Source organism: Alligator mississippiensis, chromosome 2 (assembly GCF_030867095.1).
Source record: "Alligator mississippiensis isolate rAllMis1 chromosome 2, rAllMis1, whole genome shotgun sequence".
Lineage (NCBI taxonomy): Eukaryota > Metazoa > Chordata > Crocodylia > Alligatoridae > Alligator > Alligator mississippiensis.
Genome location: NC_081825.1, coordinates 160397823 through 160412896, shown reverse-complemented (window position 1 = coordinate 160412896; position 15074 = coordinate 160397823). Strand labels below are relative to the sequence as shown.

The following is a 15074-nucleotide window of genomic DNA, read 5'->3' as shown; positions in this document are numbered from 1 at the left end:
ATCTATCTACACAGACTTACCAATGTATAAAGGAATCTAAGTGACTCCTTCCTGCCTTGAGCTTCACACTTTAACACTGTTTTGGTCAGTTCTTTCTTGCTATACTTCTCAGGGCTTTTGAGTTTGTGAGCTCCACCTTTGCATACCATCCCAGATTCAACCCAGTGTTTCTGAAGTCTTGGGTGTACTGACTTAGAACCAAAAGTGTAGCAAGCTCCTTCAGCACCTAGGGTGGTGAGGAGAGGAAAGAATGGGGTTATGGAGACCACTAGAGAGCAGGGTCCTGGGGGTGAGGAGTAAAGTCTTACCTGCCCTGGCTCTCTGCACTTCAGCAGCTGCTGCTACTTCTGCAGCTGTTGCTGTAGCAGTGCGGGTTTGGGCTGCTGCTGCTACTGGGGGACATACTCGCTGTATACTGGGTGCAGCAACCCCATGATGCAGGCTTCTTGAGACCAGCCCCTGGTGCTGCATTTGCTTCCCACCCACTAGATATGCTACTGAGTACAGAGCTGCATTGACCATGGCAAAGGAAGGTGTGCCATTCTGCTTATCATCTGTGCCCCAGATATATTACTGGGTAAAGAGCTATGCCTGTCTGGCTATAGGAGCCAGGCAGTGTGGGGTGGCTGCTGTTGCTGCAGCAAAGCCTTTGGGGGGGCGACACCCCCCCATTTTGGCATCCCCACTAATTCAGCACCCAGGGCTGATACACTGCTTGTACTGTCCCCCTAGTTATGCTACTGCTTAAAACACTTAAATTCACTTTATATCCACTTTATATTGATGCTTGCATTTTTTTTCTTGGACAAGTGGGTAAGTAATGTGCTACAGATTTGTACACCTGGCCCCAGCTTGGTGGTGGTGAGAAGGTGTTTCTATCTAAAATCAGTGGCTTATGTAAGACAGAAGTCTTGCCCACTGGAAATTAGATCACATCCACATAAACACCCTCCCCATTACAATTCAAACAGCTGTCTCAGCAGAGAAGCCAAAGACAGGGTAAGCATAGAGAGCAAGCTAGCTTCCCAGGTTTTGAAAATGAAATGGTTGCAGGTGTTGGGTCAGGGGCTTGTGGTTAAAGCCAGAACTAATTCTGTTTGTTCTGCAAATTTCTTTGAAATTAGGACTTTGACGTATGGCATCAGCAGTCCAGCAAGTCTTTATACCTGCTAAATTCCCTTTAAAATTTAGTGAGGTGATTAGCCATGTTAGCCTGATGTCAGGCAGGAGACAGGCACCCTACTTAATAGATGGTATTGTCGTAGGCAAAGTTTATGTCTCTCGGAACCAGTTAGTCTCTTAGGTGCCACCCTGACCTACCTTCAGTTTAGAATTGGTGAAGATGTGTGCATTGTGTCTGATTTGCAGCTGGTGGAAAGGCAACTTTGCTAATTACAGTGGTGTTGTGCCTGCTTATATACCACCCCATCCCCTCCCCTCCCCTGGCTGACCATACGGCTCATTGTATTTTACTGATTATTCTATTACTAAGGATGTTTTTCCTCTTTTACTGGGTGGGTTTTACCTACATCCAATACATCCTTGAAAAGGAGGGTTGCTTGTCCCTAGATTTATTCAGTAATTTAAGAGCCACTTTCAAGGATTGAGCTGGTCCCTTTTTAAAAATAATTCAGTGAAAAAGGAACCAGATGTGAATTTCAGGTTCTCTTTGGAAGGTTGAGGCAAGTTGGTAGCAGTGATCTGTATTGTTAATGCTGATCCTGATATAAAGATGTTCTCATTCTGTTTACTGTAGTGGCAATGCTGCGGGGCCTTTGGAGCTGATGACTGGAACCTCAATATCTACTTCAATTGCACAGATTCCAACGCAAGTCGAGAGCGCTGTGGCGTGCCGTTTTCGTGCTGTACTAAAGACCCTGCAGTAAGTGAACAATAAATAGGCCATTTTGCCTTCTGCACCCACGTTAAAACACTGCTTCAGGACACACTGTATTCTAGAGAGGGCATGGGCTGTCTGTTTTACCCCTTGTTCTTACCAGCCATGTCAAGGTTCAACCAGCACACTCAGCATCAGTTTGTTGTTTAACCCTGGGATAATGTTGGAAGACTTCACCGTGTAGTGCAGGCTTGCTACTTTTCGGCAGAAGGAATTGTTGGCTCAGCCAGGTGCACATGTTAATAGAAGTACAGCTAAGGGCCTAAATTGGTCATGTGCTGGTTGCTTTCAATTTTATCATTGTGTTGTTTCACTTTTTCCCTTCCCCTCTCCAGCTGAACAGTAGCTGCAAAGGTGAACACCTAGAATAAACTTGATTTCTGAACAAATGTGTATAGTAGCTATGCTGACAAAACTCTTCTGTTAGCATAACTCTTTTGTTAAGAGTTATAAACTCTTTTGTTAGCATATCTTTTATTAGACCAACTAAATAGTTGCAAAATAAATATATATATATATATATATATATATATTTTTTTTTGCAAGCTTTCGGGCTCAGATGCTCTTCATCTGGCAAAGGAGAATTAAAAAATGTTAAGAGTTCTCCCAGGTAGAAAAGAACTCCATCTTGCAGAGGAGAAAATAAAGATATTGGGGTTTCTCCTGGGTGGAAAGGCCAGTTTGTAAAAAAGCTGCTTAGTGAGAATGCAAAATAGGAACAGACAATGGCTGAAGCACTCCAGTTACCTGAAGGTGTCAGATGGCAGGCAGGGTGTTGAATTTGGCTTCTTTCTTGTTCATGTTGTGAAGTTCCATTTCAGAACGGTAAAATATGATATATTCCATGTTTTAGAGAGATTGGTTGTAGCTGTGTTGGTCTAAGGGCATAGGCAACCAAAACTCTTGAGGCAGAGGTGATATCTTTTATTAGACCAACTAAATATTTGCAAAAAATTTTATTTCTCTGCAAGCTTTCAGGTGAGTAGTTATGCTCATATTCATTCTGCGGTAGTACCTGAAGACTGCAGCTGGGTTAGTCCCTCCTGGTTGTGCTAGGTACTACACAAAGGGAGCATCTATGCGTCACCCTACGTAGTGCTTTGGCAGCGCAGTGATCTCATGAGTTTACATGTGATTGGCAGCTACTTTGCTGTAGTGGTGCGCTTCACCATTTTAGCGCGCCACCACGGTGAAGTAGTGGCTAAAACTAACTGCGCTGCGTGCACGGCACAGTATGGGTACTTACTGCGCTGTGCTTTAGTACTAGGAAGTACTAAAGCATGGCGCAGTAACAACATTGTCATAGGGCAATGTGTAGACATGCATCTTTGGGATGTATTAAATCCCAGTCTCTGTTCCAAAGAAATTATTTGCTTTGAATTTGAGATACAAATGGAAATATGTCTCTCTGTCTCTCTCTTTCCCCCTCCTCCCCCACCTTTCCTTCCTCCTGCATTTCTGCTTCTTTACAATGACAGACTGTTGTGATGATAATGAAGTCCAACTGTTTGGCTTGGCATCAGGCCTCTTTATGCTACAGTCAGCTGACATGAAAGCAATCATTTCAGAGTTGTTTGTTTACTGAAGTTTCACTTCATATTAAACAGATACAGGTCTATGTTGTGAAACAAAACATACTAGAGTTGTGTTTTTAGCAGTTGGGAAGAATCTACAAGGAAGGGTGAAGTTTTCAGAAGACAGCTCACTGACCATGAAGGGTTTGGTATAGGGAGAGGTACACGTGTATTGAGAGGTACAGGTATTGTCATGCCTGATGTTATACATTTAGCTTTTGTACATAAGGTGACCATACATCCTGGTTTAGCTGGGACAGGGACAGTTGTGGGTTTCGCAGGTTGTCCTAGTGTCCCGGCCAGTTACAGAGAATTGAAAAAAGTCCCGGATCAGTGCTACCCTGTCTGCACTGCCTGGCCTGGCTCCTTCTGAGCAGTGGCTGGATGTAGGGGACAAGCTGAGCTGGGCACTGCTCCTCTTGCCTGGGGCAGGTATCGGCTGGGGCGGGGCAGGTATCGGCTGGGGCAGGGCAGGGGGAATGCTGTTGAGTGCTGGCTGCTCACATATGTGGCAGACAAGTTCACCTGCTTGCAGCCCAGTGGAGTCGAGACCAGGGAGTGGCTGCTGCTGTGCAGAGCCCAGGTGAGGGTGGGGCTTTCCTGGGGGAAGGGGAGGGCAGCTCTGACCCCTGTCCTGAGGGGGCTGGGGGTCCCTCCCCCTTGCTACCCATCCAGCTGCTGGGGACTCATGTTTAGGGGAGCAGCTCCAGGCTTTGCCCTTGGACTGTGGCCCCAGCTGGCTCTATCCTGCCTAGGCCCAGATGCCTCCTTTCCCGCCCTGTGCCTGGAACGGGTGTGCAACCTGGGCACCATTGCCTGGGTCCCATCAGGTGCTGGGATTGACCTGGGAGCCCGTCCCAATTTGCCCGCTGACTTGGGGGGAGGGCATATCCTAGATTTCCTTAATAGTATGGTCACCCTATTTATATGGATTAAATAAGCCAACCTACCGGTACTGGTATTATCCAGTTTGTCTGGCTTTTTTTCCACTTGCAGTGAATTTTAGTTCTTCCGTTTTATGCGCTGTCCAACTGAGTAGAGCTAGGCCTTGTGCCACCAGGTACCACAGACACTTCCCACTCCTGCTAATGCACCTTGCTTTGCACTTTCAGTGTCACTTGCTATACTTGTCCTCTCCTCAGAGGTGTCTGCCTTTTACGCAAAGCTATCTGTGTTCTGGTAGATCTGTGATGGGAACCAGTAGTCACAATGGTCTGGAAGTGCCGCACAACCAGCTGCCTGCTTTTATGAAGATATTGAAACAAATCTCATTGCAGATGAGGCCAGTGCTTTATATTTGGGCCACATGGCTCACCCCCATTCCCACCCTTAAAGTGGTCATCGCTGCCTGCTTCTTTAAATATGGGGTTTTTTTGTGTTTTGTTGTTTTTTTTACAAAACCAAATGAGTTTAGGTAATTCTATAAGCACAGCCCATGTGGAAATGACTTTTGCATTTGTGAGCATACTGTGCATCTGACATTTGCGAGAGATGCAGAATAATCATATCTACATATATACTGATATTTAAAGGGAAATATCAACTGTGTTCACTGTAAAGTAGTAGCACAATCAGCTTAATGATTACTCTCACTATGCTGTGAAGCATGTGAGCATAATCATTCAAGATAGCGTTGTAACAAATCTAGGAGTCATTCAGGGATAGCAACGTGCCCAGATTCATTAAATGCAATATCTGTCCTATGGGAAAGTACTCAGAACATGAGCTAATGCATGGGAGGGGGGTGTGTATTAGAAGGCTGGCCAGCTAGCTATATCTTGAGGGGGACAACTTTGTGTGGCCTGCATCTCAAAATAAGACCATGTGCTGAGGGGAATAAATAATCTAAGTCTTGGAACTTTAGTTTTAGTACTTTCTTTCTTAAGCTTGTGCAGTGAGGCTTTTCCCACACACACATGTAAAACTAGGGGCTGTGTGGCTTCTCACCTGGCTCCCCTCACATCCAGGATTTCCTTTCTCTGCCACTTGGTTAGGTAGGACCTGCAAAGGATCCTAAGACAGGCAAGCACTTGTCAGGATACAGTTACACAAGTGTAATCCTTTGGTGTCAAAGTGGTGCAGCAGCTGTGGGAATGTTCTTTTGTTTCAAACCAGAATTTCTTTGGCTTAGCTTACATTTAATCATGAACAGGGTTAAGCTGAATCGGAACAAGTCATTACTACATCAAAATATGGTCCAATATAGGGGCTAGCACCCCAGAGATGTCTGGACAGACAATCAGCTGTTTGTCAAACACCCATGTCCAGCAGCTGTTGGCCGTGGGGGATTGGTGGGGAGAGCCAAAGGGCTCCCCACAATAGAAAGTTTAAACCTTATGCCTGGCAGCTCTGGCTCAGCTTCTGTGTTCAAGGTTTAAAGCCACCAGTGGGGGGAAAGTTCTTTGCTGCGACACTCCCCTGAGCTGGCTGTCTGGCCAGAGCTGCTTGGCCAGGATGTAAAGTCCCTGGCAGGGAAGCCTGTCAGCTTCCACATCCCCAGCCTCCAGCTGGGGCTGATATTCAGCTGATTGCTGGTCCTGGGCGCTCCAGACACTGGGCCTGACAAAGTAAAGTGCTATACAAGTCAACTATGAAATGTTATTAGCATAAATGTAATGTGTAGAGGGGACTACACACAACAGCTCAACCATTCCAAAATGTCACTGATTGGGAACCATTCACAGGTGTTGCAGGTCAGAAGTGTCCACACGGACAGTGCTCTAGCACTCCAGATACAACAGTCGTCTTGGGTGTTGAAGTGCTGGGACTCTGACCTCAGGGGCTGAGGGTGAACACCCAGCCAGCATGCCTTGCGATGTGTGAATTGGTAGCGGGGGAGTAACTGCACCCATGCTCTGGGTGTCTTGTGAGTGGGGGACCTATGGCTGGGGGTGTTTTCACTTTTTCCCTTTCCATTCTCATAAACGAGTTCAGTTAAATTTCAGTCCCCTTGTATGTGACCAAACTCTGCAGTGCACTTGTGTGACTTTGGTGGATTGGGGGTGCGGGTCTTTGCAGTCACATTTTGGGGTTCCCAGGGAGGGAGACTGGGAGGGGTCTGAGGAGGGGTTGCAGTCATGTGGGAAATGAGGATACAGCCCCCTGCCCCCCACTGCTGCCACGTGGGCATTACAAGCTCCCCCTCACTGCCATCGCATCAACAGTGCGAGCTGCTGCCCTGCTACTACTATGCAGGTTCCCTCCTGCAGTGTTACCCTGCCCCAGAGACCCTGGCTGCCACAGCAGCAAGAACTGGGGGGGACGGGAGGGGGGGGAGTGGTGACTGGGACAGGGCTGTACCTGGGACTTGGGCAGGTGTGGTCTAAGGGACTAGGGGGCATGCATCATATGGGACAGCCATTGCTCTCAGAGACTTTTCACTGTATTGCATCAGAACAAATGTAGCCTCCACAAAATAACAAAGTGTTGCCACTCTTGCTGAGAAATGCTCCCTGGTACAGTTTGTTTTTCCTGCTCTGCAGTTCAGAGCCTTCCAGTCGGGGAGGTGCAACAGGAAAAGAGCCAGTGACTCTCTCCCTACAGGGTGTTGAACCTGTGTGGACAGGGTGTAGGCAACAGAAAAATACCACTTGCCTGACTCTTCCCCTGACCTTTGAGGCAGAACAGCAACCCATTTTTAAGGCATATAAGATGAGAGGGGGGAAAAGTGAATTTTGGAGTTGTTCAGATGGCATGGCATGGCACTGGTACTTCCAAGTATTCAACAGCTATAGGAGGAAATTCATCACTCACCCATGCCCGCCCTCCCTCCCATCCCATAACTTTGCCTTTTCCATGTAGCACAAACTGTATTTTGAACTAAACTAGAAATATTCTTAGTGCATTTTCAGGGATAAAATACAGGTTTTTCTTGCCAGCCTCTGGGGTTGGGTTCCTGAAAGTGACCATGGTTGGTAAGACAAAAGGCCTATGGGAAAAATGGTAGGTGGTGGGCTGATGCATGGCCATGGAAAACCGTGATTACTCAAAACTATACCGTGGTAGCCAAAATGCTATATAGAATATTAAGCGTGGATACTCAAAACCGTGGTTGGCGACGGAAACCTGTAGAACACTTTTAACTGGAAGAGATATTCCCCCCCAGGATCTTCCCCCTTCAGACATGGAGCTTGTGAAAGGCTGTCGGAAGAGAACGCAGCAGTCCCTTGTTAGTGAAAGCTCTTCTCTTCACCAGTTTGTCTGTTTTGTTTTGTTTTTTTTCTCCCATAGGAAGACGTGATTAACACCCAGTGTGGCTATGATGCCAGGCAGAAACCAGTAAGTGGTTTTTTTTCCTTACCTGATTTCTTAAGGTTCTGAATAACTTTGGGTGAGCAGATTCGAGTTCGAGGTGAAAGAGGAGTGTTCATTAACTGTTTTTATTTCTCTCTTCCCCTTGGCAGGAAGTTGATCAGCAGATTGTTATATACACTAAAGGCTGCGTCCCCCAGTTTGAGAAATGGCTTCAGGACAATCTTACTATAGTCGCTGGCATATTCATTGGGATTGCATTGTTGCAGGTACAGCACGTGTTCCCTATTTAAAAAAAAAAAAATACAGAGAAAACAAAAAATACAATGGGGAAATAATCAGAGAACTGGAAACGAGGATATTTCACTTTAATAATCTGTAGTTTATAGTTTTTAACATGGGCTGATGGAAAACTTAATGACAGAGGATTTGTCTGTAGAAAAAATAAAATATTCTTTTCTATGTGGAAAGTTATTCGTCCAAGCACCCCCAATTTAGCAAACATGTAAATTGGGGCTGGTTTTCATAGAATATAGGATGCGGTTAGTTCTGATGATTTGAAGATTAGCAGCCAAAAGAATTGCCCTTTAAATTCCTCTTGGGAAGAAATCTTCATGCTATCTCTGCTCTCAGGTTAGAGACCTGCTATATTCTTTTTTTGGACTCTAATTAATTAAAAAAAAAAAGGTTGAATGGAGTTTTCTTCTTCCCTTGCCCCTAAGCTCCCTCTGCTGATTCTGATGATACTTGTACAATTACATGTCTCAGTTTTCGTGTCCTTGTTGCTGTGTCAGAGTCTTATGTAATCCCAGAAACCTAGCTATATGCAATGGACTTTCAAATGCCCAAATTAACCAACCTTGTCTTTTCCAGATATTCGGGATCTGCTTAGCCCAGAACTTGGTTAGTGACATTGAGGCTGTCAGAGCCAGCTGGTAAAACTGCTGAAATAACCATCACAAGACACTGGACAACTGAAACCCTCTGAAACCTCCACTGTGTCTCTCCGACACCACGCTGCATGGTGATGGGGAAGCCTTCTTTCCCAAGCAGTCTCACATCTTAAGTTGCTGACATTGCAGTGAACTCGTTTCTCCGGGGGTAGGGATAGGGGTGGGCTATTCAAAATCTGCTGCTCACTGACAGATTTATTTTTAAATTACCAGTTTAAAAGCTGTTGAACCGTGAATCTCTACTGTATTCTTGACTTTGAGTAATAAGCGGACACACTTTTTTTTTTTTTTTTTTAATTGGTGTGCATCAACAGGACAGAGGTTGCATTGTAATTTGTGGATATGCTGTTCATGCTCCATGTCATAATATTTTTTTGATAGCTGCCAAAAGTTCCTGAGATGGTATATCTCTCCGACACTCTCTAAAGGACCAATCTTCTTGTTTTCCACGGCTAAACATTGCTGCAGGCCTTTCTGAAACTAAACCCATGAAACAGGAACCAACTTCCCACTCCTCTGTTGTACAGTGAAATAAATTTGTTTTTAAGACCAAGAAGATGTTTATACAGGAACTTCTACACTTTCCCTCTATATCTTTTTCTGTGGGTGGAATCAGCAAGATTGTGGTGATAACTGTTTAACCGTGTCACTATCCTTCTCCCTTTCTCTACCCTTTCTATGAAGGGAAAGGAGTTTTAAATCTCTGACAAACCAGGTAGTTGTATGTTTGGTACTCTCATCTATACCTTACCAGGGCAATACCCTTTCTAAGCAAGAATGTGTTATAAATATTTATAGGATGGTAAGGATGGTTTTGGGGAGGGGGGAGGCAGTCAGGTGAGTGATGTTAAGTAGAGAATGAAATAATATGTTAACTTAAAGAAAATGAAGAATTATGTACCCAAATATGAGCTGTTGGTTTCTTTGGAATTCGGTGTAACCTGTTGTATTTGGCTCTCACTAATAGTCGTGTGTTGTTATAGTTGTACACAACTTTTTTTAATGAGATTTTTCTTCATCTTTTCCTAGATGAGGCTTTGCTTCCTCCCCACCCCCCCTTTTTTTTTTTTTTTAAACAAAAAACAAAAAGCTTCTTTACCTGCATGAGCTCTGGTGTTAGAATCTGTGATACCCTGTTTTTAAATCCTTGCATATGATTCAGTAGGTTTCTAATAAAGATTGTGCTTATTTATTGGTAGATACACATGACTGTGTAAAGTTCATATCCCCTTGTCTTGGAATATAGAGAGAACAGCTTTGCCCAAGTAAATGCTTTCCTCAGTTCAGTAAATCTTTGCTAGGTTTATCTGTGTGTCTCCCTTTTACATATCTCTCTAGCTGAATGCAACAAAATGCTTTCTTGAAACAATAGGGTAAAGGATATTTTTAAACAAGAAGAGTGTTAGGATCAGAAGAGAGATGCCTATGGGCTCTTTTTAATAGATTAAACATTAGCATTTGCAATGAAGCACAAATATGAGGAAAAGACATGGATCAGACTCTAGCTGGGAGCCTGTGATTGGCTTTTATTTAAAATATAATGTAAACACAATTGATGGTAACTTGCGGAGCCAGTTAATTTTGTAAAGTTCAGCTTGTCTGAATGACTTTCTTGATGTCCGTGGACCCAGCCCTATGCTGTGATGACTCCCTTGAAGTCCTACTTCCTTCAAATAAGAGTTGATGGTGCTCTTGCACAATATTTTCTCATCTTGCCGGTCCTCAGCGTTTGCGAAGATGAATTTGGTGGCTTAGAAAAAACTAACTCATTGTATTAAAAATACTGTACTTCCGCCACTGCTAAGACGCAGCATATGTGAGTAAGCATGCCTGCGTGTGTACGCACATAAACACACACAATTTACCTTGCTGCGTGTAGACAACCCACATTTTTGCCGAGGAGGCTGGTGGTATGCACCATCATTCATAGGCTTGAAGAGCCAAACAATCCAGTTGCACTCTTGTCTGTCTTTGTGTTACCTCATCTTCCAGTTAATTCCACCTGACCAGTTGACTTGGTATTGGGCAATACCCACATCCTTTGATGTCTGCTGTTAAAGACCAATGGCAACTTGAAAAAAAACAAACCAACAAACTCTGAAAGTGTCTATACTCACTGTCCTTAATAAAGCTGGTTCAACCTCACTGCAGCGTTATGTTTTCATTAGCTACTCCTCTTAGCATGAGGAGCTACTCATTTGCCTTTAAGGAGCACGTGGCTTTGCGTAATGGCAGCTGAACAGAGGGTTTACGGAGGCTTCTGATGCTACTGTCTTTTGTAGGATGGCATGGTGCAGCAAGATCAAGGGAAACAGGAGGGTTCAGACCCCCACCCGAGCATTGATTATAAACCAGTACTTTTACATTTTAAAAGTCCCCATTGCAGAAACATCACTTGTTGCCACTGATCTTTAATGCTTCGGCTGTTGCCGCAGGCTTCTGAAGACAACTTCCATTCTTCTACTTGAATTTTCACAACTGACTTTTATAACTGACTTTTGTTCTGTTACTTCTCATAATTTCATTCTTTTGCTAAGTCACGCTTCTGAGATATGGCCAGTGGTACTGTCATGTTGATGGGAAGGGAAGCATTTAGGAACAGGGAAGTTTTGTTCTTGTTACTTGCACACACATACTGACATGTACAGACCAAATGTACAAAGTTTACTGTAGGTCTTGGAATTACTATACTCCTTTTAAGAACCATTAAATATAACCTTTATTTTTCCATAGCCCTCTTACACTTCTGCAGCGGCTGATCCCAGTTTTTAAGATGTGTTTTGTTTTTTCTCCCCCAATTAGTGGAGCATGTTGAACGTTCAGCACTAGCTGCCTGTGTTGCATGTTCATACCCCACACTTGCTTATAAAATGGGTGATTATGTTTCTAGGATCCTCCGTCTGCATGTCCTTTTATGAGGCTAGTTTGGAAAACTTATGGGATGCCTTGAAAACTGATGCAGTTTATATTGATCCTACCACCTGCAAACTAACTTTCTGCCATAAAGTTCTACGAAAAGCGCAAATCAGCTACAAGTAGAGCATGAGCTCTGGGCTCTTTCCCAGTGGGATTTGGTTAAATTTGGCAGCACATTCCTGGGCAAATTCTAGTATGTCTAAGATGGTGGTATTAGCTGTGAGCATAAAGGTCAGTTTAACTAGCCACAAGGTGCAATAGCTGCTCAGAAAAATGTCGCCATTTAGATTTCTTACAGCCGCTTACAGAGCAAAATATCTGTGTTTGCACGTAGGTGTAGTGTTGCGATCAGCTGGGGTGAAGCTTTTGTCTGTGTCCAGTCTTGCCTCTAAACCAGTGGTTCTCAACCAGGTTGCTGTGGCACCCTGGGGTGGCTGGAGATCCTTTCAGAGGCGTTGTGGGGTGCTACACGGTGTTAGCACTGTTAGGGATGCAAACACAATTTAGATGATAAAACCGGTGATTTCAAATAGGAATCCATAGTGCCTGTGGTGGTCTGTCTTAGTTCTGTGCAACAGAAGAATTTCTCTATTATTTTTCTGTAGTTAAAAAACAAACAAACCCCAAAACTAGTGAAAACGAAGAGCTGGCATTTTCCATGAGGTGCCTTCAGCATATACAAGGTTGAGAACCACTGCTCGAAACCCTCCACACAGATCTAGAGACCCCTTGGTTATTAGAAAGTCCACCCCTCCACCTCTCTCTGTTTCACTCTCATAAATGTTCAGTTTCCTAAACTTCTGTGTTCCAATCCACGGTGCAGTCGCAGAAGAGAGCCCCTTTTCTGTCTGGCTTTGAGACCTATTACGTGTACATACTCTGTCCTTTCAGTCGCCATCTCTTTCTTTTCAGAGAGACGTTAATTGTAGCGAATCAGGAGATGGAGCCTGGCTTAGGTTCTGAAGTGTAAATACTATTTGTAATGTAAATAGCAGCATGCAAATGAAATGACTCTTGCACCCAACTGCTACTCGTCGTACCTGTGTGTTGATACTGTTATGAAAGCTGTACAGTGTGAGAATCTGTCAGAACAATCACTTAGAAGTTTTACATATCCATTGGTTTGAGCCAGGAATGCTTGAATTGCCTGCCCTCTAGTGTCTAATATGGGAACTACAGCTGTTAGATGTTTTAAGAAGGGAAAATAGCGGCTTCCAATTCTGATTTTGACTTCTGGAATCTCCCCCCGCTGCTTCCTCTGTTCCCTGCTTGAGATCGGAAGAGGCAGGTCCTATAATGGTGAAGGGTCAAGTTCAGTACTGTCTGACTTCACAGGGAGCTGCCATCTCCTTATATCAGGGTTGTAACTGGTGTGCTAGGGCTTGACTTAAAATGGTCCTGGAAATGAACCTGCATCTTTGCTTCCTCGGAAAGGTCCTAGGTCAACCCAGTGCTAGATACCAGTGACAGTTAAGAAAACCTTGTATGTGAGTATCAGGGTCCGTTCTTTGCAAGGGTATTGAAAGGAGACTAGAACTTGGTGTTTAAAGCAGTATGTAGGTCCCAGCACCTAAACCTCCCCTGTTCTTCCTCCCAAATTATTTCATGCTGTTAAAACTGAATTTCATTAACCCAGTATGCTGAAGTTGCCTAGAAAAAAGAAATCTTTTCTTGTGTTGTTTCTTTAGGAAGAACCATTAGCTACCAGCTGTAGCTTAGAAAGAGAAATTAGTTCACATCTCAATTAAGAATATGCAGTGTAAAATAGACAATGTGACTGCTAGTACACGCCATGCGATCAGTGATAGACAACTATTAGTTGTCTGTGTTTTTGCTGTTTGAATGCATTAACAATAGGCTACATCTCTGCATATATATGAGTGTGTGCGTCTTCATATACATTCTGTATGCGTGGTAGAAGGGAGCACTTATCTCAAGCTTTGGGAAAGTTGGGATATGGATTTGAATTTTGACTTAGTCCCATGTCAAGTAAGTACATTCCAGTCTAGCTCGAAGTGAACTGCTCTCCTTGAGTCACCCTAAAGCACGATGAAGGGTATTTACCTTTGTGTAGCATTTCTTTTTATACGAATGTATTCTCTTGTGTTTTTTTTTTTTTAAAGGAAAAAAAAAAAGAAAACTGTAAATTGCAAAACTGATTGTAAAAGCCAATTACACTTAACTGATTGAAAGTATTGCTATAACAGAAGTGCATGCCAGTAGAGTTTGACTTAAGCTTTGTTGTCTGATTTCCAAATGGTCATCTTCAGTCTGAAGGAAATACATAGGCCAGGTGCACAAGTATTGCTTATATTTCTCATCTTTAGCATTGGCATGTGGTATTGTATCACATACTGATCTCAATGGATGTAACTGGAGCATAATTGGAAAGCTGCCACAACTTCTTGGTTGTTCACTTGAAGCTATTGAAAGTGGTCTTGATCACGCTATTTGTGTTTTTGTTTTTTTTGTTTTATAATAGAGGCATTTTTTAGGAATGTTTTAATACATTTATGATGAACAATACAATAGTTTTAATAGTTGTGCAGTATTCTGTATTTACTTGAAGTAAATCATTTTATATGCAATTTGTTAGATGATTACAGTTTTATAAATAAAATTGTGTGAAATATGCCTTGCCTTGTGAATGTTTACTCTTGCTGTATGTAATACTTTACTCTGAAGATACAGATAGACTTTTAGGAAAATAAGACTTAAACCTGTCTCTTACCATTTGAAAATTGCATTATCATTCTACCATTTGATGCTATTAAAATGAGCTGGTATGAGAAATTACTCTTAATAAGGAACTCTCTCACTTACTATTATGTGAAATATTCTAAATAACTGAGTTTGGGTAATTTTCCCGTTTTATTTATTTCAAACCATGGTCTTTGTTACTCTTTAGATGCCAGTGGTCATGCATTACTAGCACACCTGTTCAAATTCAGATTAATTATTTTACTGACCATGTAGTGTTCAAAAATCACCTGTTTTATTTGTGCAGATGGGAATAGTAGGGAGGAAATCCACAAGAATCCAATTTTAATTGTCGTAGAGGGCAGGTGAGCAAGGGCAACAAATCTTTATCTGCTTCGCCGACAACAGTGCCGAATGGATTCTTGTGCTAAAATGGAAACGAATTCAGCTTATGTCTCTGCTAAATTCTTGATCGTTTCATTGATGTACATTTTTCAGAAATTTTTCATATGAAAGTTTCTGAATTGCAGTCCAGTGTGATATCCTGAACGGACATCATCTCCTCAGTCTGCTTTCATTTCACACTTGATACCACCCATAAATAATTCAGTGACTTTGAAAACGAGGCTTTGTCAAGACAAATGGTAGGATTTTAAAAAGTGTCTTAGGGAATTGAATGTCCCAACATCTCAGAAATCCTTGCTAGCAGATGAAATGGACTGATTTCTATCAAAGTGAAGAAAAATGTTTGCACTCTTCTGGACAGTCTTTCTCTGGTTCTGT

The 15074-nt window shown here is 43.1% G+C and overlaps 1 protein-coding gene across 4 annotated transcripts in view; it reads left to right on the top strand.

The window, feature by feature from the left end:
• The window catches only part of TSPAN5 (tetraspanin 5), a 111723-nt gene extending 97498 nt beyond the window's left edge, over positions 1-14225 (top strand). For 3 of the 4 annotated variants that reach the window (XM_006278539.4, XM_006278538.4, XM_019488071.2), the window contains 4 exons: positions 1757-1882; positions 7702-7749; positions 7875-7991; positions 8596-14225. In XM_006278539.4, coding sequence (XP_006278601.1) covers positions 1757-1882; positions 7702-7749; positions 7875-7991; positions 8596-8661 — 357 coding nt within the window. In that variant the 3' untranslated portion in view covers positions 8662-14225. The remainder of the gene's footprint in view (positions 1-1756; positions 1883-7701; positions 7750-7874; positions 7992-8595) is intronic. The other variant, XM_059722339.1, reaches the window with a different exon arrangement.
• The last annotated feature ends 849 nt before the right edge of the window (positions 14226-15074 follow it).